General features: G+C 43.9%; 1 protein-coding gene across 4 annotated transcripts in view; it reads left to right on the forward strand.

Moving 5' to 3' along the window:
- Positions 1–26,955, forward strand: part of NPAS2 (neuronal PAS domain protein 2) — a 106,125-nt gene that overhangs the window by 54,609 nt on the left and 24,561 nt on the right. For all 4 annotated transcript variants that reach the window (XR_012832734.1, XM_075738185.1, XM_075738193.1 and 1 more), the window contains 6 exons: positions 3,070–3,218; positions 6,375–6,466; positions 9,770–9,859; positions 15,222–15,342; positions 16,371–16,484; positions 25,560–25,678. Coding sequence is in view for 3 of the 4 variants with exons in the window: in XM_075738185.1 (XP_075594300.1) it covers positions 3,070–3,218; positions 6,375–6,466; positions 9,770–9,859; positions 15,222–15,342; positions 16,371–16,484; positions 25,560–25,678 (685 nt within the window). In the remaining variant the exon portion in view is untranslated. The remainder of the gene's footprint in view (positions 1–3,069; positions 3,219–6,374; positions 6,467–9,769; positions 9,860–15,221; positions 15,343–16,370; positions 16,485–25,559; positions 25,679–26,955) is intronic.

The raw sequence follows: 26,955 nt of genomic DNA on the forward strand, positions 1-26,955 counted from the left end.
GCCAGGCCGTGTTTAGTATTTGGCCAAGATGCGTAGCTCTTCCTTCACGGCACTGGTTATTTTCAGCCCCATTCTGCCTCCTCTGACTCCCTAAGGCGTTACTTCACTCCAAAGACACAAGGACTAAAATGTGGGTACGATGGCACTACACTTGGGAGCATCAAAGACCTCTTTGAGGTCTGCTAATCTTCTGGAGATCAGAAACCATCATTTCTTTTTCAATTCTTTGATGCTAGATGAGGCTTACTTTGTTTTATAGAATTATTATTTTTAAACAAAAAGCATGCTTTGTGCACTTTTTTCTCTATTTTTCTTTTCGTTAGCTTTAATAGTAAATTATTTTTAAAAAAATTTTTTGCAATTCAATAGAATTCCAAATTCCAGCCCAAACCATCTTGAAGTGAACCATAAGTAAGTGCTTAATAAATAAGGACTATCACCTGCCATTTTCCACTCCAATAAAAAGTAAATTTAAGAATCTGAAAGAAGGTATGTGGTATGGTCACTTGCTTGGATGCATGTATAATGTATGCCACCCGGACAGCAAAAAAGAAATACGAAATTTAATGTAAAGCCACATTTCATTGTCAATCAGCATGGTGTAATGGTTACTAGTCAGCAAGTATCAGTCTGTCTTTAAGACAACAAGCAGCAAATATGTAAGAGAATAAAAGTGGCTATCTAGAACACATTTTAAATGGGTGATTTTGATCATTCTGAATTCAAGCTGTCCTGTATTGCCTTTAGCTGTATTCACTAAAACTCCAGATTTTATTCATAATGTGTCTCCTTCTTCCCTTTGAATACACTGTTGTTGTTTTTTGGAGTAGCGAGGAGGGAGGAGAACTGGGATGAATAGTATGGAATTAAGACAGAGACTGTTTTGGCTTACTGTAAATGATATGCCCTAGCAATGAAGTAAGCAAAGCTAGGGAATAATCTTCCAAGGGAAGTGATGAAAACTGCATTATTTAAGACATTTACAACTGGACTGAACAAAGCATTTACAACTGTGCAGGGATAGTTTAGATGACCTAATTGTGGGGGTTTGTTTCCTCATTTTTTTCCTTTTTAAGATTTTACTGTGATCATCGATTCAGATCTTGGTGGAGTTATTTCCACTAGAGGAGTTTTCATGTTTCCTTTGTGAATAAAATGTCAAGTGTTAAAAATAGATACTTTCTATTTCTGCCAATGCATCTTTTTTTTGTTTTTTTGAAAAAGCAACACTTTCCCTATAGATGTTTGGTGTTTTATTTTATTTTCAGGGAGATCAAGACCCTTTAAGCTTAAAATGAACTGAGGATTGAATTATGAGGAAGTAAAATGTTGATGTTCTTAACGTCCCCTTGAACTGTACAGAAATAGGATAAGGCTGGAGCTTTTCACATCTTGTTCTGACAGCCTTTTGCACTGTAATAAGAACAGGCTGAAATCAGTCAGGCAGTATCCACCCAATCTCTTGTGTTCAAAGCTGTAAAATAATCAAGTGTTGGCTTCTATCCAGTGTATTTCCAAGCGTGTTCAGGGTTGAGAGCAAGACAAACAAAAATTACCCCTCTGTCAGTAGTAACATCCAGAAGCCTCTGCAGTGATTTCTCTGCTGAAAATGTATATTGCCGTCCTGGTCCTTGGCGGGGGGGGGATGTAGATGCTGGGCTAAATTTTGCTCTGATTTTCAGGTGTGTGCATCCAGAGCTGCTTACAAGGTACAGCAGAGTTAGCTGGGACTGAGAAACTCAGAGTGAGAACCGGCCTCTTGGCTTTTCTTTCCTGTCAGATTTTTAGATCTTTACGTAATTAACAAGGCAAATCTTGTCTGCTTGAGGACCTTTCAGAAGAACAGACCAACTTTCTGGGTAATATTTATTTCTATTTTCACATGGCTGCAGAAGTCTGGGTGATACCCCCCAAGCAGAACAATTGTCGCATTCATGGGAACAATTCAGAAAACGCTTGCTCGTGTATAGGTTGACATATAATTTTTAAAAAATGAAGTGCACATGCTGAAAAGATTATCAACAGCCTTAATGACAGTATTATGATGGTGCCAAAACACCCCGAATGAAATCAGGTCATTTCTTCCTATGAGCTCTTCAAACACAGCAGCAGAAGCAGGCTCTCTCTGAGGAGTCTGCAAGCTAAACAGACAAGACTGGCAAAGAAAGCTGCACAGTCCCCATTTTACACCTAAAGAGTCGGGGAACCGTGACCTTACGTGATTTGCCCAGCAGCACGCAGAGATAAGGGGCAAGCAGGTGACCCCTGCTAGCACTTCTGAGCCCCCAGGTCTGGCAACACATCCCACCCTCAGACCCGGTCCGTGCTGGGATGAGACGTGCTGATGCCCTTCCTCCTGCTTGCCCTTGTCACCTTGGAAGGGAGACTGAACTAGTGGCATACGCACTAGGTGGGAGCTGCAGCAACCTCTGCTCGGGTCCCTGATCTTAACGACTGGAAGATAACAGCCTGATTCCTCTCTGTAAGCCAGCCTGGAGGTAGCCAGAGGACCTGTGACCAGAGCGGGCAGGTCCCTCTAGCTCAGCCCAGCTCCAGCGCAATGGCTGAGCTGCAGGACCGGGGTCCCTCTCTCCTGTTAAGACTGCACAGATGGGTATGACCCATAGTTTTACCAGTCCCCACTCTTCTCCTTTATGGATGCTTTTACTGTTGTCGCAGTATTTCTATTTCTTCTTGCTCTGAGTGCCTCCTCAGAGGCTGCGTGAACTTTCAAGATCCTGTGCATGCCTAGGAGATGGACAGAGCTCCTTCACCTACGGGCTTAATGCCAACCTGATAGGCTCAACCAGAGCATCCAGAGGCAGCACAGAGGGGCGAGCAGAGCCTCCATCTCCTTGCTGGACTTTAAAGAGGACCCAAAGACAAGAGCAGGAGGTAGGAACAATTGCTTCCTACTTGTCTCTGCAGCTTTGTTGGAGGCCGGTGTCAACCTTCACACACTGAGGCACACAGCAAGCTGATTTCCATGTGTATACACTCCAAAGAGGAGGTACATGATGATTTTTCCTCTTGGTCTGCTGATCCTTTTTTCCCCCTCCCCGTCTACAGGGCTTCGCGTAACAAGTCTGAGAAGAAGAGGCGCGATCAGTTCAATGTTCTCATCAAAGAGCTCAGCTCCATGCTTCCAGGCAACACTCGCAAAATGGACAAAACTACTGTGCTGGAAAAAGTCATTGGCTTTCTGCAGAAACACAATGGTAAGATTTACTGCAACTCTTCATGCACTTGCCAGACGGTTACTACAATATCCTGTTTCCTTCAGTGATTATTAGAATGGCTCAAGGGGCCTAAAAGTGCCAACATAAGGATTTTTTTTTCTGTCTCATCAAAAAAGATCATTTGCAGGCACTGCACTGCCCAAATCCATCTCCTTGTCTGCTCTTTAGTTGAGGATGACTCTCAACCTGCTAGAGAAGGGGGTAAATGTCAGGAACCAAGGGAAGGTGGGCGGCAGTGCCCTGAGATTTGGGGCCAGAGGGAAGATTCCCTTCCTTGAAATTTGCAGTATTCTGAGCAGAAGAGCAAAGCATTCACCCCAGCTTCTCTGCAGAAAAATGCAGGGAAGCAATCTGTTCAGCCCCCCTGCTCCTCAGTGGACTGTGTAGGACTCAATTTTCCACAGTGAACAGAAAACTCAGACCAGAAATGGCCCCTATTTTTGAAGTCGGTTTCAGCAAATTGCATCCGCAGATAGCTGGCGTGCTTCACGCGGTTTGCACAAGCAGGGGCCTCATCACATTTCCACAGCATGCAGTTGCAATAGTAAAGTTTGGCCTCAGAAAGCCAGGAGTTTATTTTTTAAAATGCACACAGCAGTGACAGTCAAGTCCCTTAAACGCGTGCCCTTACAGAGGGCAGAGGAGATTTCTGACGCTGCTGATCTAGGCTGGTTGGTCTAGTTTGCAGTTGCGGGCTCCCTGATGCGTGGACATCCGCCAGCAGCGGACAATTGAAACATTTCTCCCTTATAAATCGGGGCACTGGTTTAAAATGGGACCTTCTTGCTCTGTTCCTGTGAGGAAGAGGCTTCAGGAGGTGACCGTGGGGATCATCCCTGGTCCCACAAAACAGAAAGGGCTCTCATGAGCTGATGGACCGCATCCCCAGGCTCGCCTTTGCTCATCCGGCATCTCCTGTCCTCACTCCCTGGAGAGCTCTGGGTGAAACAGGAAAGACCATAAAACCTCTTATATCATTACTCCCTACATAATGGAGTCACAAATGTCAAACTTATTGAGGAAATAATTATAGTGGTTCTGTTGTTAGAGCACAGTTTCTCCTTAAATGAATTTTTGCCACAGACAAGATGATTTCATACAGGAGGGCATGACTAGGACATCTCAAAGTTTAATAATTGTATATACCTATTAAAAAATGACAGTAATAACATATCTTTTTTTTTTTTTAGCTGCCCAAGGCAGAGTAAAGGAGGATGTGAACATGCTCAATTATAAAGCCGAGCAAAGAACAATCACATGACATTTGAATAAGTGTAGACAAGTGTAGCTGATAGCCCAAATAATTTACTCCGAAAGGCCCTTCATTTCTGGAAGAACAACTAGGTAAAAGAAAGCTAACAGTCACAAATCCTTCCACAGCAATTGGGTCAAACTGCGACTGGTTTTTGTGCACTCGCTAAAAAAAAAAAAGCAAATGTTATCTATTTTTAAACTAGATTAGTAGTCACACAATATAATACAAAGCATCAGCGTTTAAAAACGTTTATTATCTTCGGTGTACTTTGGATCTGGTTTATTCAATCATATTTCCCTTTCATTTAGTAGGCTAAACCAAGATTTTAGTTATAACGAAGGAGGAGGTCAATTTTCAGATTTTTTTGCTTCATAAACAGCCTCCTTCTTTATAATCCGGAGAATCTCTTAAATCTCAAGTAATTCTTTGAACAGTCACTGTTTTGTGCATATCAGCTTTCCCAAGCTACGGATCTGCTGAAAGTATCCCATATTCTGAGACCATAATAAAAAATATGATTAGGGCTGATCTCTCTTTTTCCTTAGTCTGGTTTTGAAACCTCCGTGTAAGACCACGGGGGCTGTGGAGAGCCGCCGTGCTATCAGTGACAGCCCCCAGCGGTGCAGAAAGCGAGGCGAACAAGCTGGTAGAAGCAGACGGCTGCAGCTCCACTAATAAAGCCTGAACGGAGGCTTTGATTTCTTTCTGGGCGACAGTATGCACAGGCACTGGTATCAATTTGCTGTCTTTAATATCATTTAGCCATTTGCATTTCTCCGGCCAGTTTGCCTATGTGCTCCCAATAAGGACTGTTGGGTATTACATGCTCTGGAAGTGTTAATCAATAGGATTAATTAGCAGGCGGTGCAGAAAGGAGAAGGCAGGCTGTGCTCAGCAGCCCCTCACTACTAGTGCTGAATGAGGGAGCGCTCTTAGACAAGTGGAGCGAGCAGTGACCGAAACCAGCTCAAATCTCTCTGAATTATAAGATCTGTCCCCCATGACCCTGTATGACTCAGGTAGAGCTAACATGAGTGGCTGTTTTTCAAAGGAAACAGCTCACCACGGTGCATCCGGCTACCCCTGGTACGACCCCCAGGTTTTGTGCAAAGCCGTGACTTGTTACCCCGGTGCGCCTGCACCCCTCCACGGAAAGCTCTCGGGGAGCAAGCATCCTCAGGCTGCTGCCAGGCCAGGACTGGCCAACAGCGGGGCAAAACCTCCCCAGGTGTCTCATGGGCTGACAGCACAGGACAGGATTTGGGATGAGACGCTGGCGCTCTGTTCCCTCTCCTGGGCTGCCCTGCATGGCACAGGAGAGCACGGGGTTAGCGGCAGCAGCAGTGTAAGGCTGCTGCAAATGCTCACGTTCCGCTCACATTTTGGAGAACGGAGCAATAGCTCTGCTGTTCGGGGTCACAGCCCTTTGTGGTTCCTCCGAAGGGGTTTTCTTGCCGCTCCCTATTTTGCACAGAAGCTGTAGGCTGAACCCTAGCTCTCTCTGGCATCCTAATTTTGAAGCTGGAAAATGTAAATATCAATTTGACATGTGCTAATCCTTGCCTTGATTTTAATTTCATGCAAAGTGGTTTTACCTTTTGATCAATACCTGTGTAAGGCTGATTGAGGCCAATGGCTATGTGAATACAGGCTCCCACTGACGTCAGGTCAAGCTGAGCCGAGTTAAAAATGAGGAAAACATTTCAGGATCAGGCCCAGTTTAGAGAGTCATTATTGTCTCTGTATGCAAAATGCTATGCTTGAAAACTGCAATTTTTGAATATAAATGGGACTTCTGTCTTTTCATAGCAACTCATATATAGGCATGCAAGATACAAGTTTTTTGAATTTAAAAAAACCAAAATGTTTTATTTGTCTAGAAGTCTCGGCACAGACGGAGATTTCTGAAATTCAGCAGGACTGGAAGCCTTCATTTCTCAGCAACGAAGAATTCACCCAGCTGATGTTGGAGGTGAACGTGCATATATATCCCTTTCCTAATTTTGTCTAGCAGTCGTGGAAATGCCTATGCATCTAGAATAAAATGTCATCTGCAGTTCCAAAAGAGGAGGTTTCAGCTACTGCTGTATTTGTCCGTCAAGCGGAGTTGTCACTGGGACAAGGGATTAGAGGCCCCACGCGTTGCTTTTCACTCTCGATGGTGCCATTGCGCTGTGCTGCCGCAGCCTGCAAAGCTGCGCAGGGACTCCCAAGAAATGCAATCCAGGGGAGAGATTCAAATCACAGGTTACATTTTATTTTTACAAACAGAGGTGAGGAAAAGGGCACATGGCAGTTTTTCCCCTGTTCTTAGAAGGCGTTATTATTACCTAATATTTATGCAAGACTAGCACCTAAAAAGCAACAGTCACGTCCCTCTAGTGCTAGGTGCTGTACAAGCAGATAAAACCTGACAGCTTCTCTTGGTTTGATGCAGTTAATACTTCCACTCCAATGATTTTCCAGGCCCTTATCAAACACTTTTTATTCTAACAGGGAGCAGGGTTATTTTGCAATGATAGTTTTTAAATTACTTTTAAATTATACCATAGGTGCTTTTAACACTAGCTGGCATTTGAAGGGAGGTGACTCAATGGCATTTATGTAGGTTCGAGATGAAATGCAAATGAGCTGCTAAAATGTATTTTTCTCTCTCAGTAACAGCTAGAACCTTCTTTAGCAAGGATCTTCTCCCATACTAAACACACGGAGGCTGCCCAGCCCCACAGTGTCCTTTCAGAACAAGCTTCTCCTCCTCCCACAAATGACGTGAACGTGGGGTGTGATCCGGGCTCTGGCCGCGGGCAGGGAGGGATGCCGGGGGAGCAGCCTGACGTGTCAGGGGGTGGCACGAAGCCAGGGCACGTTGCTGGTCCCCGGGGGCTGGTGGTCCCTTGGCCATTGCAGTTTGTTGTGATGAGACTCCCGTGGTTCAGTGTGAAGAGTCACTTTGCTCCCATTGCACCGACAGCCCCCGATTCCCATCGGGAACTTAACGTACGTAACTCCTTCGGTCTGCGCTGAAATATTTCCCTCGGATAGCAATAAATGGGCAGCTGTCTTGACTGGCTGGGTCTTTGCTGATTCTACTTGTATGCCACACAATTTTAGATTAAAACAATTGCTTTTAGTTTCCCAGCTTATAAATCACCTTGTTGCTACTGTGATTTTCCATGCCCTTCAAGATAACATTGGGTATTGGGATGTCCTGTTGAGCCAGCTGTTCATCATTCTCTGCTTTTTTGCCTTTCTACCAATCTTATTTTATTAACATTTGGACAAGACTACTTGAAGTTTTTCCAGTCCTGTTATTAAAAGATGGGAAGGGTTTTTTTTTCAAGCACTGATTCAAAAGAATCAGAGCATAATTGACTGCGGTAATACATCAGCTTTCCTGAAAACAGCCTTTTCTTACCCCACTGAAAAGGCTGTCACCAGATTACATAGGACTGAGTATTAAGCTCTGTTTGTCCATCTAGGACTGTTGCAGTAGTGAAATCTTTGGAGAGGGATATGCCCTCTTAATGTTGGAAGGACCGGTTGCAAGTAAATAAAAATAGAATTATGTATGCATACACTAAGTTGATTTTACCACAAAATTCTGATGTGAGTCACTTTTTGTATAATTTGCATTGGATATGAAATAAAGACTTGATTTTTAAAAAATCCAACAACCTTCACCATAGTAACATGCACAATCCAGCTGCCTTGTAAAACCACTGCTCTCTTGTACGGGTTAACAGCTATCATGCTTTTTTAGAAAACAGCTTGAATGTACTACACTAAAGAAAAACATATTCTCTGCACTTAGATTAACAAAATCAAACTAACTATAGCAGCTGGAGGGTTTTCAGAGATGCTAAACACACGCTCTTCTACTGGAGTATAAGTTATTGACCTGCTTTTCAAAGGATTGTAGCACCAGCAGATTCCCATTGACTTAAATAGTTGTGGGTGCTCAGCATTCTCTGGAAAAAGGAACATATGTTTGCGTCTTTATTCAAGGCTTTGTGCTTTCCTTTTTTTCTTTTTTTCTTTTTTTTTTTCTTTTTTTGAAAAACAATTACCATTTTCCAGTGTTCTCAGAATTCTTTCCCTTATTGAAGTCAGCGGGGGGGGGGGGGAAGGATGTGCTGCGGCTCACAGGATCAACTGCTAGTCTGGCTTGGAGGCATGCCTGGGTTTGCAGTAAGGTTTTCTAACACCGTGTCACGGTGATCAGGCCGTTTGCAATACACCTGTCTCCTGAGCAGGTATCGTCTCTGGAGCATAGTCGAACTCTGCTCTGATTCAGTCATGCTTGCAGTGCCCGTACTGCTCAAATACCGCAGGCAACACCGACTCCAGATCAGCAGTGAGCGGACAGGAAGGACCCATACCTGCTCAATGTGAAGGCATTGGGAGCTTCACCAGTGGCTACTCTATTACAACTGGGAAGTTTTAATATAGTCTCTGAGCACCTGCTCTTGACTCTTAATTTTTTGGGGGGGTTCTGCTCAGAGTAGGTTACTTTAGATCTGGAAATCTACCTCTATTTAACTTTGAACAACATTTAGCTCAAAACTTTGCAGCTGAGACTACGAAAGTAATTTGGAAGGTGAGATTGCTCCTGTGCAGAGGATGGGGATAAGGCTGACATTCCCCTCCGGTCCTAGGAGAGAAGGGGCTTACCACCAGGTGGGACCAAAGTGAGGAAGAAACTCTGCAGAAGGGTGAATTTCTCTTGGAATGAGTAATCTAATACCATGACCTTTAAAATAAATCACTCAATTAAAACTCAGGCTAAAGATTATTTGATCATTTGCATTGCTTTTACTTACATGAAAGCCCAGTAATACACAACGTTACATTAATACAAACTGAGATTTATGGGGTTTGCAGAGAAGTACCATTTTGAGATAGGACAGCATCCTTTCATCGTCCTTTGATATTTACACAGAGCTCAAATGTTCATTTTAATAACTTCCAAGGGATCCAGTCTTAGTCATTTTGCATTATTAAAATGTGTGATTAATTTAAAAACTGAGACATGAAATGTTCCTGTGAGCCCTTTGTTGCTTCAATAGTAGGTTTTACTAGACTACAAAGAGTGTTGTAAAAGTTAAATCAGACTGTAAAATCAGAGAATTACTGTTCTGCAACTTGAGATAACGTTCCTACAACTCGATAACAATATGGTGCTGAAGTCAAACTGTTTTGATCAACACGCGATGAGACGTCCTGTTTACACCCCTTGTTCCTATTAAAGCACTCTCCGCTTGTCTGTTTTCCTTAGGCATTAGATGGCTTCATTATAGCAGTAACCACAGGTGGAAGCATCATCTACGTGTCTGACAGCATCACACCTCTTCTAGGGCATTTACCGGTGAGTAATTCTGGCATTGGCTTCTCTGCTACAAGTCATAGGATTGGGCCCTGCAGTTTTAGAAACAGACGTAAAAGGGTGGTGGGTGGGTGGTGTTTTCCTGAAAATGCAGTGAGGGGTTTTGTCCCGGCATTATGCTGGCCGCTGCTGTTTATCAGCTCTGCTCTCTCTCCGTCTGATTCATACCCTTCAGGTTTTTGTTACTATGAGGCGCTTTGGCTTGAATGGAAAAAACTCTGCGGGAATACTCTGACCAAGGGAGGGACAGGGTGACCCATCTGATCTTTTCCATCTTTGATTTCTAAGCTAGCAGAGAATAGCACCAGTGCCACTGGCAGCCCGGCAAGGAGCTTGTTATTCTGCTCCCAGGGAGGTAAAGGACAAAACCCCCATTGAATTCAGAGGAGTGGGAGTTAGCTGGAGGCTGCTGCCAAGCTGCCCCTACAGCTCAGCTGTGGTTTCCCAACGGGAGAGCACCCCACTCCCGGAAGGTGCTGGTGGAGCCGATGCTCGGTGCTCCGGTCCGGCACGTTGGGCTTGTTTGATCTGCGGGCTGCTGGGTCTTGCTGTGGGAGATGCTCCTGCAGGCACGGGCTTGGGCTGGAGGAGCAGGGGAGAGGGACTGCTCCGAACCCTGCTCCCGTTGCTAAGGCTGCTCTAGGAGAAATAGCACAATAATTAAGGATTAATCCTCATGCTCATTTTTTAGTAGCTTGGTCTCAAATAAATACATGCCCAGGAGAAAAAAATAGCTGCCAAATCATTATTGTACCACCTCCCTACCCATGTTCTTAGGAAAATTACAATTCTTTTTCTCTCGTTTTACTTTTTCACCAAATACGTGTTGTGTTTTCCACCCAGACAAATGTATTTCACACACACTACCTTGCTGTAATATGAACAAAAATTATTTTCTTCTGAGACGAAAGGAACTTGATGAAAGGCGGCAGCTCCTGGTAAATGCAAGAATATTGCTATGCAACAACAGATTAAATTGAATCTATCTGTTTCAGTTTTCTTTAATCCTCAACAGTTGAGAAAACCAGTAGTTGACTATTTTCTGACATTTGCCTTCACTTCAAAGGCAGAGAAAGCCCTGTCCTGCATGCAGTCTGTTGGGTCTTCATACACTTACTGATTTCCATGGAATTGCTTTGTCTTTCATGGTTTGGGGGTTTTATTGCTATCCCTTCCAAATACTGATTCTTAATGGAGATGGCAGATCTGCTGCGGGAAAGTAGCATTCTTCAGGAAGACACATTTCAGACACTGTCTCTAAAGCCTTAAGCCTGGCTGAACATGGATGGATTCGGGTTCATAATTCCTGAGTTGGGCCATCAGAGACTAAATTGGTTTTCCCTCCCAAATTCATGCCTCATGTGATAATCTTTGCCCAAAACAAAGACAAGGATGACCATTATTTTTCATTCTCCCAGAAGCAGCACATAGCGACCCAAGCCAGGGACCAACCTGCCAGGGCGGGAGGTGGAGCAGGAGTTCCCACAGACCTTCTCGGAGCTGATGGAGTGATAATGGTTAGCAACTGCCCCACCAGCCCACCTGTGCGGGGTGACTGGCTGTAGCCCAGAGACTGCAACTGAGCAAGCGATAAAGGCTTCTGCCTGCCTGAGGCCTGCAAATCGCTACGGCCATGGGCAGGGGCCCGGCTGAGTGTGCAGTTAGGTGCACACCGGGAATTTTAGTCCCACGCTGGCCTTTCCATATGTCTTTTTAAGTTTTAAAACTGATCAGAGTGCTATCTATCTGGAAAAAATCTATGTGGCTTATTTTGTTTACCTCCAGGATCTATTTGTAAGTTAAATTCAGTCACTGTTTGAGGGACAAAATACCAATTCTTTCTCCTCCGTGGCTGCAGGGGAAAAAAACACTCTGCAAATCTTCTGCTTTGAGCACTGAAAGGGAAGCAAAACGGGGCAGAACATGGAGCAGGGCTCTCTGAGGGCCCCTATCAAGAAATCTGATGTATTTTCTTTCATTAAAATCCCTGGTGCTGAGAGAAAATATATCCAATTCTCTTTAATACAGCTTCCCTAAGTTCCACGGAGCATTTTCAAACACAAACTTCCTCTGTTGTAATTCTCAATAGTCTGTTATGACAAGATCTGGAGGCTACTCCTAGGGTCGGTTGATATAAAGAGAGGTTCAGCTCGCATGATAAGATTGACTATAGCTGAAGTGAAGTGAACTCCTGGAAACCTGGTCACAACTCATAGCGTTTGCCGGTCAGATGGTATGCTATGACCCCATGACTACACAGGTCTCTGGAGGAGGGTCCTCCCTGTCCCTTCTTGCCTGCTTTGCTTGGTGAAACAGTTAAAGCAGCAGAGTCCCAACGTCCAGGAGATGCAGCTTTCTCATGGACGTTGTCTGTCCACAGACGCAGGCAGAAGGCACTGCACCTGCTCATGGACTGGCAGATTGGTGACCATCTCACCCAGCTTTAGTTCTGTAGCCACAGGGTCTGTGCTGGGCATCTGCCCACATGGTGGTCCACAAGGGTTGGTGCAGAGGTGGTTGTGCAAAGGCAGGAGGTCCCTGGCAGGGCTGAGCTTCTCCTGGTGGGGGGGGGCTCTTTCTCCCCAGGGGCTCCCCGGTGAAGCTCAGGCAGCTGCTCTGCTGTGTTGAGCCTTTAACTTAAACAACAGGGTGAAAAAATCCAGGACATAGCACCTTACAGTGTACAAAAGTTTTGCGTGCTGTGTTGCTGTTACAGGGTCGCACTGGGCACCAGTGCAGGATCTACAGACTGATACAGGGGTCAAATCCCAGCACACAAGTGCAGAGCTGTCTTGATTTTCTGGGTGATGGGAAAGAAGCCTATCTCATTTGCAGCCCTCCACCTGCCCACTCCTGTAGTGACCGTGGTGCTCAGTTCCCCTGCTTTATTTCTCTGCAGCAGGAATAACTCATCATATTTCCTCCTCACCCTCCCAGAAACCAATGAAGAGGAGAGGAAGGAGCTCAATTTTGTAGTACAGCTGTTTTGTTGAAACTGCACAGATATTTAAGCTATACATCAAATGACTGCAGAACCTGGGACGAGTTTATTCTGTGGTTTTTTAAGAACAGACCAGCATCCACGTATGCAGAGCTGTTGTTTCTTTGCCTGCTGTAGCTATCGGGGTAAATACTCAGAAGTTTCTGTTAGCGGGATCCACAGATTCCAAGGCGCAGAGTAGCTTCCAAGCTTAGCAGCATAAATATGCATTAACGTAGTCCATCTAACCACTCTACCCACAGTCACTGTAATTTATCTTTTATCCGCTTTGCCTGCCTCATTCAGCAATGCTTTGTGGCTGTGTCTGCCAGCAGGGCAGAACTGCCCACTGCAGAATAATTAGAATAATTAGACAAAGCTGCAAACTGTTTCCCTCCAACCGATGCATTTTTCTCTGTGACGATCAAATTTTGTCCATCCCTCCGGTCACCTTTTTGCCATGGCACCAGATGTCTGCACTTTGGGTCTGGTGCAGAATTAGCTCTGAATAGCTTGCCTGGCATTTCCTACAGCTCCAGTGAGACTGTGGAATATTTGCTTCCTTCTCTCTATTTGACCTGTCAATATATTCTTGATTGACATATTGATTCATAAACATTGCTGGAATCTTGATGCATACAAGATCCAGAAATTCTATTCCATGCACTGCTTTACATGTGTGCCTAGCTTCTGCAGGAGGCAAGAGCTGTGAAACACAGTAAGGAGGAGATATCATTTTTTTCATAGCGATTAAAAAGAAAAAAAAGTCATTCCCTAACAGAAAAGATGAAAACCAAACATTAAATTCTGGATATGGTACATGATGGTGGCAAAAACTATGAATGCCAAGACTTGCAAATCTCTGAATAGCTGGTGCTCAGGGCAGGAGGTTGCTCTGAGGGGTGTGTGGAACAAAAGTCTCCCACCACAGACGTAGTCGCAGGCCTCTGCAGCTGTCACCTTAAACGGAAACAACACTGCAGAACTGATAATAGGTTTTGAATCAGAGCTTGGCCACAATATGGAGACAAAAGGTGGTACATCCTCAGGTCACTGAAGAAGCAATAGTGTTTGAGGAGCGGTGACAGCTCACATCTAGTCCTCCTGCAGCTACTGCTGAGTGGCTGGGAGATTAATTAACCCCCGTGAGACTTATGTGAAACTGGCGGATAAGTATCATTATCTACCATTTACAGGTAGAAAAGGAATGAGAAGCAAAAATTACTTTTCTGAGATTGTACCGTAAGCCTTGAACAGGACTCACCACTGCTGTTTCCATCAGATGTTCTTTCTTCATATGCCCAAAATTACATGAACAATGTAATGCATTTTGTGTAAATATAAATATAATGTGTGTGTATATAGATACATGTGTGCGTATAAAATAAATATATATACATGATATAAACATAATGTATGTATAAATACATATATATAAAAACTTAATCACATACTGTATCAGTAGGATGCATATTAATAAGGTATACTCTAAAGTCACAAAAATAATTGTCAAGTATTCATCACAAAAGGAATATTCAAGTAATGAGCACATGTAATAAAAACTTATAACTGAATAATCTAAAGTAATATATTATTGCATCAAGATAGGCGTGTAAAGCATAGCACTCTAATTTTCAAAGTATACTCAATGCATTTCACCACTCTAAACACGAAGTCCACACAGAACAGCAGGCTTGGGTGGAAAGCAGAGGGAAACCAAAGCACAATCTTAAGTAAATACATAAATAAATGATGATGATTAATAACTTGCCAGTCTCATACAGGGCTAACACATTTTCAGCAGTCAGATAGCAGCTGCTCTGACGACGCACGAAGCTGTGTCAGTGTGCCAGCTCAGCCCGGGGTAGTCTCCAGGGGGATGGATGTCAATCAATGCCATTAGAGGGCCACTTTATCTCAGGACTTCCTTTCAGGTACGCTCTTCTAGCGCTAGGTTAGTCACCTTGCTGAACACAGTGAGACTTTCCTCTTGGCAACCCTGTGACACACTCTTTGTCTTCTCCACCCTGGGCCGGTCATGGCCTTTTGCACAAATCCGTCTCCTCTTCCCACTCCCAAATCTCAGTACCTCGACTTCAGATGGATTTCAGGTTCGTGCCAGCTGACCGTGGGGCTGGAGACACCCGGGGGCTGGAGCGTGGAGAATTAAGCTGAGAACCACCCAATGGAGAAGCACCCACTCGGTTTGCCCAGCAGTTCCCCCCTGGTTTTGGCTTCATCAGGAATCCCAGGAAATCAATGGGAAAACTCCTGTCAGCTGCCACAGGCTTCGTAGCCGCGTGGCTGCACATCTTTGCTTGTTGTGCTGTTTCTGTTCTTCTCAAAGGTTCTTTTTCTTTGCAGTGTGATGTCTTGGATCAGAATTTATTAAATTTCCTCCCAGAACAGGAACATTCAGAAATTTATAAGATGTTATCTTCTTGTATGCTTATGACTGATTCTGCCTCATCGGATTACCTAAAAAGTAAGTTTTATTTTATCTTCCCCAGTAAATGAAAAAGCATGGGCAGATTAAAAGTTTTCTCACAGAAAGAGTTTTTTATGTGATGTACAATATAAAACTTAGGTTCATAGCCTTTTAAAAAGATCTCGCCACCTGGAATGACCCTTTGGTCCTATTTTTAAATGAAACGCTTTGCCTTTGTTTTACTAGGCTGAGACTACTTGCAGTTATGTTAATTATTAAATATCGTATCTTTTGAGACAGCTAAGGAAAATAGGTTAGCCGATGGAAACTGAGAGTTCACCTGAGACAAATCACATCTTAATTGATATTTCAGCCTGTTCAAGTGAGATGCCGTTCAGAGATATGCAAATGTCACATACCTTTGGTTTGCATATAGTTGAAAAGTATCTGTAAAATCATTGTAATTCTTTTTCAAATTGAATTTTGTTTTTCTTAAAAACGCTTTTACTTGCCTCGTCCTTATTCACTGTAGGAGGTAAGACGTAGGAAACCAGAAAACACACGACAATGTAAGACTTACAGCTGCTTAATTTACTGTATATACAAAACCTGCAGCTGATAGCTAATATGCCAAAGTTAATTTAATAGATATTTTGAGGTAATTAGGCATAGTTTTCCAACACAAGATGTAGAACAGCTGTGAGTCATGAAAAGCCTAAATTAAAAAAAAAAAAAAAAAGCGCTATAAATGATCTACTTCTCTCGTTCGCTATGCCGATGCTGTGGCAGCGTAACTCCTGCGATGAAGGTGGTGTAAGGGAAGGGCCAGTGAGTCCCGACGGCTGTCGCTGAGCCGCGGGCAGACCTCTGCCTCTGCACAGCACTGAGCAACCCGCATCCCTGCAAGGCGATGCCTTGCAGAGCCTCTCATCCTGCAATGTATAGCACAGAGGTGTATAGGACTCGGAGTGGTAACAAGCTGCTCTAGTGCTGCCAGTTGCAAGGTTGGGGTTGGAAGACACCATTGGTTGTGTTTCGCTTAAATAGTATATTTATTTCTTCTTCTTCTTCTTTTAACAATCCAGCTGACAATGAACTAGAGTTTTATTGTCATCTTCTGAGAGGAAGTTTGAACCCAAAGGAATTTCCAACATATGAATACATAAAATTTGTAGGAAATTTTCGGTCTTACAGCAATGGTAAGCTTTAATTGTTGTATAAATGTTACTTTAGCTGTGTAAAATAAAATATAAGTATTGCTCCATTGAACAAGACAGGCTTTTAACAGAAAGGACTATTTTTAACATTACGGGGTAAATTTTGCTTCACACGGATCTCGCAGCTGATTTGCAATAGCTGGACACATACCTATGAAGAGTGAAATTATGTTAGTTGCTTTTGTTACTGCCCTTCACTTGTTAGCGGTGATCCTGGACTCTGGGTAAGTTTGCAGATAATGACCAGTTCTGAGGAGGGTTTGTTTGTGCTCACTAATACTGTGTGCTAAGACTGCACCTATTAGCTAAATAATAAGCTTGCTACCTTATCTGCTGGCTTACATTAAATGTGAATTCTCTGCCAAAACTAACCACCTGTCAAATCTGCCCTGCCACCCTTCTCCGCAAAATTTTGGGGAGAGGCAGCAGCACCACATACTTGAGCGCCAGCACCCACGGCCCCACGCTGCCGCTGGCACAGGAGTGGCCGAGGACACTTCCACCCGCCTCCCTCTCCAGCTGCCATGTCACGTTCCTCTCCAGCACTGCAGAACCCAATACTCTCCAAAAACCAAAAAAAATAAGGAAAAAAAAAAAAGGAAAGAAATACAGCCAGCAGAGTCACTAATGCACCACAGTTGGTCTAGGGAAACCATCTTTTAGGGGATGAAGAGCAGATTTCCACATCGCCCGTTCCCTAACAAACAGATTGCTGCACGGCCATTAGTGTCAGAAATGAAATACTCTTTTATTACTTTCCCTTCTCCTGCCTGCCCAAGTTTGCTTTAGTTACTTGCCTGATTGAACTCCAGAGTGGCATTTCCAAAGTTGCTGGTATTGTTCCAAATAGGTCACCCTCAGCAAAAAAATTCCCCACCGTGCTTTCCAAAAACCGCACGCCACACTGCGAAAAAAAATGTCCCTGTCCCCGTTTAACTTTCTGCTCTTGCTCCACATGACTAGAATAGAAACCGACGTGCAGGATGGAGATATGTATTTCTTGTTTGGTGCCATCTGATTTGAGGCTTTATTTGTATAAAAAAATGTAACTGCCTGTGTGCTTTCTAGTTTGAATGAAGCGAAATGCGGCTGCCTGACAGACGTGCACACCAAGCTGTTCTGTTTTTTAGAGCAGAAACCGGATTTCAGGTGCTGACTCATAAGGATACATTTCTACCAGGGGAATTTCTGATCCATTTTCTTCAAGGATTTTCAGCCTTTTATTTTGGCGTGACCTTAATATTGCCCTCTTACCCATTAGAATTTCATACTCCAGCATTTGTATCACTGGCTTTTTCTCAGAAGAAAGATAAAACTTGCATTACAGATATCTTCCCTAGGTTAATGCATATAAACTAAATGGGAACATATTGATTTCAGAAGAGACCAAATCATTTTCCAAAGACCCTAGCTTATAGCTTTCTAACAGGACATGTGCCTTCTGCTTCAATTTTTTTTTTCTTTCCTTTGTGCCACCTTTCTTGAAATCTTCCACTTTATTTTGTCTCTTCCAATTTCTTCCCATCTCTGCTGCAGTCTGACCCATCGGTCAGTAGGGAGGGGACGGCCCTTGCTCCCGCTCTGTGAGATGGTGCCTCCTGGCCCCCTTCCCCTCTCCCCACCGCAGGACAGCAGCTTGCCCATCCTGACTAGTCTCCCCAGTTCAGTGCAGAGCCTGGTGGAAATACTTCCTTCACCAGTGCAAGGCACAAGCGTCGCCAGCGGTGCTCCCCCTTGGCCAGAGGTCACCCCCATGGCCCCTTCTGCCCCCCCATCAGCCTGACTCCTAATTCAACTGCAAAACCACCTCCCAGCAAAGGTGGAAGCAAGTGCACCTGACTCGCGATGTAGCAGCAGCAAACTCTGCTTGGGAGCTGGTAACCTTGGGCCAAGGACAGAGCGAGCAGCCAGAGGAGGGTGCGAACCTCCAAAGCGGCTGTCGTTAGCCCCACCGGCTTCTTGTGTCAGCCCGCCACACCCTGAGCAAGGCACGGGGGACATCAGCTCAAGTGAGCACTGTATGAACGCAGCCACCCTTTGGGTAGCTTTCCAGCCCTGGGGCTGGGGGCAAGCAGCTGTGCTTTGGTGCGGGGACTTGCCACACGGACACCTTTGAGCATCTGATGGGTGCGGTGGTGTGCTGGGTTCCTGCCTCTGCTTGGCCCCCCACGCCCTGGGGTGCCCCGTTATCGGGCACCCTCCCCCCAGCCCACACACCCCAGGTCTGTCACCTGCCAGACCTACCAGTAATAATTGCTCTCTTTTTCTTCCCATTAAATAAATACCTGTTCTCCAGCCAACTCTGGGTGTGAGGCCAAGTGGGCGAGAAAGACAGTGGTGGGCAGGGTGGCAGAGGAGAGACCTATCACTCACAGGGCAGCACACGTCCTACCTGCGTAGGATCAACTGGGCCCAAATCCTGCTTTTCGGAGGTGTTTGTGGAGGAAGGAGGCTAAGCTAAAGATAAGAAAAGAGTTAGCTGAGCATACTGTGGGGGGAAAAAGACAGAAATTGCAAATTAAGCTTAATTAGTGGGAGACTTTCCGTATGAATGTATTCAAGAATGCTTTTCCCTGTAGCTTTTCACAGCAGTGGAAGTGCGAGCATGTTTTTACACATGGGAGACTGATACAGGATGTTCTTCTCTAAATACAAATCTCTCTGCCGTTCCTTTTTAGCTGCCCGATGCCAAATCCTACCTTTGTTTCCATCAGTTTGCTGAACGTAGTCTGAGTCCGCTCTGCCTGTGCCTTCCTGCCGCAGGGATGCCAGGGCTGGCTGGGGAGGCTCTTTTATCCCTGGGCAGGCTGGATCCCATCAGGATCCCATCAGGATACTTAACTATTCCATTCTTATTAATGTAGGATCAGGGCAGCCACAGTCCTAATGAATCTCTCACCTTTCCTTCTCACTTAACCTGGCTCATTGCTCATGTAATGGTGGTGCTTGGGGGAGGGGGGTGATGCATGCTGGGGTCCCAGCGACTTTACCCCCCTTCCCTCCTCCCTCGTACCTTTTCCGTTAATCGCATTGTGACTTATGGCTGAGAACATCATATAGGGATGGGTTTGAATGGATTAATTTGAAGGAATAAGGCTTAGAAAGCCAGTTAGGGGCTTAGCTGCTCTCCCTAATTTTAGTGGGAGCTCTGGGGCTTTAAAGGCCATCGTACTGAGATGCCAAAGAGAATTTTTTTTCTGCTAAAAAGTAGAACAAATACCTGATATCTCCCAAGATGACTTGTCAGCAGGATTGCCATCGGGGAGCCAGGTCACGCACAACCTACATCGAACCCATGCTACTCCCTCAGAGGAGCAGACACTGGCACCTTTCTCCCACCCAAGAAGGGGCACAGAGACGCATGTGCAAGCCCCAGATATTGCTCAGGAAAGTTCGCATAGCTCACGGCATGTGTTCAGTCTTTCAGAAGATCACCGTCCCTAGAGCTCCTGGGCTCAGCTATAGCTGGAGGCTAGAGGAGCTGCACAGCCCAGTGCCAGTGTTAGCAGGAGGGTCCACGCTTGGGCTGGTCCCGGCAATGGTGTGCAGGAGGCCACACTCTGTAACCCCTGCTGCAAGGACATTTCTGCAGCTGTATCTACACCAGGGATGTGACACGAGTCGCCTGCACATGAGCGAACCGCCCTCGCATTAGCTGTGCCCAGGCGAGAGCGGCCGACCAGCGAAACAGCAACGCAAGCTGTGCGGAGTGACTGCATGAGTCACTGGCTGTGCTAAATCAAATACAAGAGATTTGATTTGCCATTTGGGAGGATTATATAATCATCATTAATTAAGCTTCAATGAGAAAAGCAGGACTGTAACCTGATGTGAAGACTCGGTAGTCCCTTGAGAGGAGGGGAGGTGGCGCAGGGGCCACTCAGAAGAGGAAGGTGGAGTTCCCTCTTTGCTTCTATGAGAAATGCCAACTTGCAAAAGGGTTTTTTTTAATTTGCAAATAGGAACTCTTTCCAATATTTTATATATTTCAGGTTCTGGTCCTGTAGTCCAGATTTTAACAAGAGAGATGAATATATGCAAACATCTGAGGGAGCCGAGTACCACCACTGTACCTGTTGACCAGTAGTACCTGATAAGGGGCAGAGTCATGTCAGCACCACCAATGAATAACACAGTGACTCCCATCCAGTTTTGCCTGAGGGCTGAGGGGGGAGGCAAGTATTAAAGATAACCTTCCAAAAAAAAACCCAAGGAAATGCTTAGCTCCTGGTATAAAATGTCAAATTGAGAATAAATTATTTTACAAAGCTGCTTAATAGCTCACTCTGATAAGAAAAGATAAGGCTGGGTTTATCCCTCCTGTGAAAATTGTTTGTACGTTTGTAAACAGAGAAAGAACTCTCATAATTATATAACCAAATATTGGCTGTGGTATCCTCTTTCTGAGGTGACACACTTGCTTAAAAATTCCTGAAAGGGACGTAGCCAGAGTCCTGCCTTTCAAAATATAAAAAAGGACCACCAGCATCTTTAAAGTGGCAGATCCGTCCTTTCATCCAAAATGCCTGAAGTTTTCCTCTTAAAGGAGGAGATAACTGTTAGGTCAAAAGAGTTCCTGATCAAGTAATATAATTAAATATTATAGTGGAATTCAAAATTGTGCATTTTTGTTCCCAATTACATGGAAACTCAGGAAGTATCTGGTTACTGGATGATAATAATAGCAGATACTCTACTGTTAGCTGATACATTTCTCAGAGATAAGAATAACCTTCAAGAAAATTATTACGCTGGGGAGGAAAAAAAATCTTTTCACTCCCAGAACAATTAATTCAATCTGAATTCCTTTTTAAAAGAAATAAACAGATTTATATAGAAGATACATTGATCTTGAGCCTCCATAAGCATATGCAGAAACATCTGATAACAAGAATAACTCAAACTGAAATGAATGTTTTGATCAGAACCGACAGCCACATATTATTATTTACTATTAACAATATTGTAGAAGCTGCAGCTAGCAATCTGCAGCACTTATGCCGGGCTCTCTATGGGCACTTAAGAAAAAAGGCACCATTCCTGTCCTGAAGAATTTACTTGGGATTCATATCAACAGAGGATGGCGAGGGGAGAAACAGGAGAGGGAGAGAGGAGATCAAAGTACACAAGTGATGTACGGACACCATCACTGTCACTCGTCCGAAGCTACTGAGCGCAGTCCGGCTTGCCACTAGCACAGTAGATTTCTTCATTATATATCTATTAATTGCTAAATATTCTGTTTATCTGTGGTCTGAATTTATTTATATGAAACAATCTCTTGATTTTATTCCGGTCTGTTTGGCTTGTATTTTTTGAAATCAGTGTTCAGTTTGACAGTCACTAAGACTGGTTCTTTAACCATTAACATCTACTGACAAAATAGGAAGGAAGGATTTCTTCTGTCAAATGGTATAAATGAGAGGTTTGCTATTGTAGGAAGACTATGTTTTAAAGATCCTAAGTTAAAATAAGATGACCGAGCAACTGAGTACTGTACTATTATTAACCGAATAATGTGGCATCTGGGGGGTTTTAAACATGTTTTCATTCATTTCATGTGGCATGATTTGTATCCCTAAGGATAAAAATCTTTTTGTCTATGGTAGTTAAAGGCTTGGTTCCTTATATATATTACTTATTTTTAACATCTTGTCCTTAGTGTCCTGGTCTTTTTTTTTAAAAAAAACCCCAAACAACAATAACAACCACAGACACAGACACAGACACACACACACCCCTTGCTGTGTATAGGCAAATCAGTTTCTTTCTATCCTCTTATATAATATTTGCAGGTAATTTAATACTTCTTCTGCAAAAGAATTTTGTGATAGGTAACCACAAAAACTATTAAAATTCATGCTAAGGAGCATTAGCTAACTGATATATATGAGACCACTGTTTCAGCTTTCTGATTATGTATCTAGCTTTGTCACATGAGCTTCTAATTCCCTACTCAGGATATTTTGTCTAGATCATTTAATTGTGAAACACGCATGCCCTCATTTACCTGAGCCCACCTGTTCACAGCCAGCTTAACATTTTCATCAGGCGCCTTCTGACAAAAGCACTCCAAGACCTGTATTTGACTTACAAATGTTAATATCATCATAGCCTCAGACTTCATCCTATATTTTCCACTCCACTATTTTTCCATGGTGCTTTCAGAAAGTTCACTACTGAACTTTGCTACTTCAAGATGTTGTGTGTTTCCTTTAAAGAGACTTGGAGAATTATAAAGTATGATTTTTTCAGAAGGCATGCTTAAAAGATTATACCAGGATTATTTTTTTTTAAATTCATGAAATTATCTCTTTTCTTAACTGCACTTTAAAATTTATCAACAAAAAAAGTTGAGATTTGCTGACCAGCTGCAAGAGCAGAGTAAAACAGGCCACGCTGACAGAGCTGTGGAAAGAACAAACACCAACAAAATAAGTCAGGCAGCAAAGTAATTCAGAAACAAATGTGGGATTTAATATTTTTTTTCTTTTAGTTACTGTAGTTGTCATTTTCAGATCAAGATTTACATTTCAAGTTGGTGGCTACCTGTCTGCATCATCGAGGCTTTCAGTGTTTTGGACTTTGTAAGGGGCAGCTGAGCATGGAGGTGGCACTGTAGCTGTTCGAAGACAGGATGAGTTTCAGCCAGGCCAGCTCGGTCTCATCTCCTTGGACTTGCTCATTCACTGCCGCTAAATTCAACCTTCCCAAATGTTGTGATGAAATCCCAAATTTACTACATAGCTGTTCTATACAATAATTATTACCCCTTTAGTATTGCATTCATCTCTTGGAAATATAATCCGATATTGTGAATGCCGCATTCAGGGATGTCAGGGATGTATTCTGCTCTCTTCAGGGAATACTGTCAGGCTCCTGACTGTTTCCATCCGACAGCTGACATGAAAAAGCCATTCGCTGTCTTTGGTGCGACTCAGTCTCCACTGGGCATTTCTTCTGCAGCCTGTGTCATTTGCAAGCCCATGGGTTCACTAAGTTAACTTATCATACCTGTACTTTGGAGGCCAAATGCGTTTATCTTATTTTCGTGTCTTTGAGCCCAGCCTGCAAACTGAACTTGGCCATTACAGAGAGAAATGGCCCCATTGACTTCAAATGTGGCAACATATTATGTAGTAAGCTTGGAAGTAACTTTTTACATTGTCCTTAATGCGGGTTTGTAGCTATCCCATTCATTTTTAAACAGGACTGACTACAGAAATCAAAAGACTTGCACAAAATAATCCTATCAGAGAAGAACCAATAACTCTTTAATCAGGCTTCTCCTGTTTCCTGTGGCTCCTAACTCTTTCTTTTTTTCCACCTCTTGTATTAATAATCCCATAGAAGCCCTCATGTATGCACATAACCTCAGGAGCAGAGCGGGAATACATATTCCTAGGAAGTCCCCAGAGCAAGTGTGCTTTGCTGGTGAAAGGAGGAGAATTTTGCCCATATTTTTTATCTTGATATCCAGCCAGCCATGCCCTCCAGACTCCACTGCAAGAGAGGGCTGTAATCTCTGTGGATGTTCATATCTGTGCTGCCTTCTCAGATGAGGAATCTTTCTTCCCCTTTTTGGCACAATATACATTGTGCATGCAGTAGCCTAAATCAGTTAATCACAGGTGTGAATTCTTCTCAGAGTGCTTATTTTTTCTGTCTCATACCCTGTTGTCCTTGTTATCAGCTATGTATCATTATTCTAAGGCTTTTTATAGGTTGAACTGGGTTCCAAAAGCACATGTGATAAATTGAGACTTCTTCAATCTCTACAATTTATGCTAGTGAACTAAAGTCCAGTGCAGAAGCACCACAGAATAAAAATTGCTATCCTCCCTGGATAGATACAAAGTTTTTCATTTTCACAGGAATGGAGATGCTTATCCTTGCTTTGTCCTCTGCAGAAGAGCCAAACTGTAGGAAACTTCATAAAGTTGGATATAGGGGCCTAATAGTAAGGAAAGACAGTTTCATATTAGCATTAATCCCTATTAGCATTAGATTAACTCACGTTGGTGAACTCTGGCTGCTAGGTGGGACCTTCTCTGCCCCCATGGGAGATAGTTGGCTGGGCAGGGCAAGAGCCCATGGGGCCAGACCAGTTCTCACTGCACCTTAGCACACAGTTTTCTTTCACTGCTGTGGGAGCAGGATTACCATCTCTAAACAGCTCAAATTTGGAGGAAGAATTGGCATTATGTCATTCTAACATGGGACTGTGGGCTAGCTTAAGGCAATACGTTCTTTTGGCAACACATCTCTGTGGCAGGAGGTCCTAGTGGGCTCCAGAAGCAACACGAGCCATGCAATCACAAAAGACACAGATAAAAAAAAAATAAAAAACACATAAAATCTGTAGCCACATCACATCCAGTTTTTCCTTCTGCCCAGTGTTTCAGGAGACAGCAGGCCATCTGCAGACTCACCAGAAATGCCCAGCTCTGGAAGCCAGTGCCATACACGGGGTCCTCCTTGCTCTTCTTTAAAACAAGGAGAATTTGAGCAGGCTGGGGACAGTTCTCCTTACTGCAGAAGGGGAAGGCGCCCTTCAGCAGCTGAGAATCACAAGCAGCCTCTTGCTAGCTCGATGAAGCCTCGCTGGCTGTGAGCCCTGGTGTTTTGCCACTGATGACTTGATGAACTCTCTTCAGCTGCCTCCCTTGCCAATGCTTTTTTTCACTGCCTCATGGAAGTCAGTGGGCTAGGCGTGCTGCAGCATTTTTTTATTTTTTTTTTCCTTGTGAGTGGTAAAAAAGAGCAATTGGATGCATGGGGTTTCTTTCCAGAAAGGTGATTTATGCTCTGTAATAAGGTTTGGCCTTATTTTTATCAGGATTAACCTGTAAGATTCATACTTGAAGTTAAGCTCTGATGTCTTTCTGCCTAACATGACTGACTTGGATTTAAATATATGCATATCAAGCTTTAAAAGCTTTTAGAGCACTTTTCTGAATAAAATTAGTATTAGTATGCTTCAAGTGTGCAAAATATTCAGGGAGAGCAAATCTCCTATGAGGCATGACTCTGGGTCCCGGTTTTTTCCCTACCTAGTGCCTAACTCCACTTGCAATGGCTTTGACGAGGCTGTCCCAAGGGCTTACAGAACATCCCCGGGAAAGCAGGTCTGCTTCGTTGCGACTGTTCGTTTGGCAACGCCTCAGTTTTTAAAGGTAAGTGTGTACCCTGGATCCCATTCATTTCAGAACTTCTCAAAACACTTTCAGATGGGGTGACACGCAAAGTTCTTAATTTTGCTAATTGAATGGATTACAGATATCACATTTCATGCATAAAAATCCAGGGAAGAGGATTATCAGTGCGAGCCAGGATCTGCAGAAGCGGTGTCAATTCTGCCCCCCTTGCACAGGAAATGGAAACCCTCGTTGCATTAGGAATTGGAAAATCATTTTGAAATTGGGTTCTTCGTTGCTGCTTTCTGTTCCTGCGACGGGACAGTGTACAGATGGCCACCAGTGCTTTCATTTGTGCCTCTCGGTGTCTTCAGATGGCTGCTGCTAGTTTTCCTTCTCCCAAATCCTGGTAGTAAGATAGTTGCTTCTGGAAATAAGGATAGACCACGCAACCTTGTGCCTGGCACTGTGGTTCCCTAATTAACAAATATGAGCTACTACATCAGGCGTCCCGTCCTCAGAGGTTAGGAGATTAAAAAGTCTAATTGAGAACTAGCCGGTATGAAATCACTGCTCCCTTGGCCTGGCTTCATTACTGCTCAGGGACCTGAGGGGCACTCTCAACTGATTCACGGCCCCGGGAGGCAAGCAGAGTCCCTTCTGGGTAAGTAAGTGAGGACACATCCCATAAATCTTAACCACAGTAATCATATTAGCAGTAGAGGCTGGAGTTAAGGTTCTCTGGGAACCCTGAAAGCAAATTCCCTTGTCTTTGGGTAGCTAACATCTCAAAATAAACAGGGAAATGAAATGGGCTGCACACGGCAATGAGCTGCCCAGTGCTAGGGGAGGGGAGAAGGTGTTAGCTGCCAGGAAACCCTCAGCACTGATCTCTTCAGTTCACCTGGGTGACTCATTTAACCCCTGGTCCTGACTTTCTCCTCTAAAGTGAAGGCAAAACTATTTATCTGCCTGGCTAAGCAAGGCAGAATCAGCATTTTGGTTGCACGCAGCATTGTTCGCATGTTGCACCTTGAATTTTAGGGTATGTTCTTGATATCAGCATGGATTTTGGTGTAAACTGGAGGAGGGGAGAGAGGAATTTAAGGTATGCATGAAGCCTTTTGCCACTGTACTGTCAGCAACTTTAATCAACTTTGTGAGTATTGATATATATCAAAGAAACACTTGACGGCAGTGCACTTCAGCTTTTCCTCTAGTCCCAAGAGGGTTTCAAACATTGGTGGCCTGAAAGAGACCAGAGGAGATGATGAGAGGGTGTTACTTGCACAAGGGGATGTAGCAAGAGGGAGCAG

This window comes from Balearica regulorum, chromosome 1, assembly GCF_011004875.1.
Source record: "Balearica regulorum gibbericeps isolate bBalReg1 chromosome 1, bBalReg1.pri, whole genome shotgun sequence".
In the NCBI taxonomy this organism is placed as follows: Eukaryota; Metazoa; Chordata; class Aves; order Gruiformes; family Gruidae; genus Balearica; species Balearica regulorum.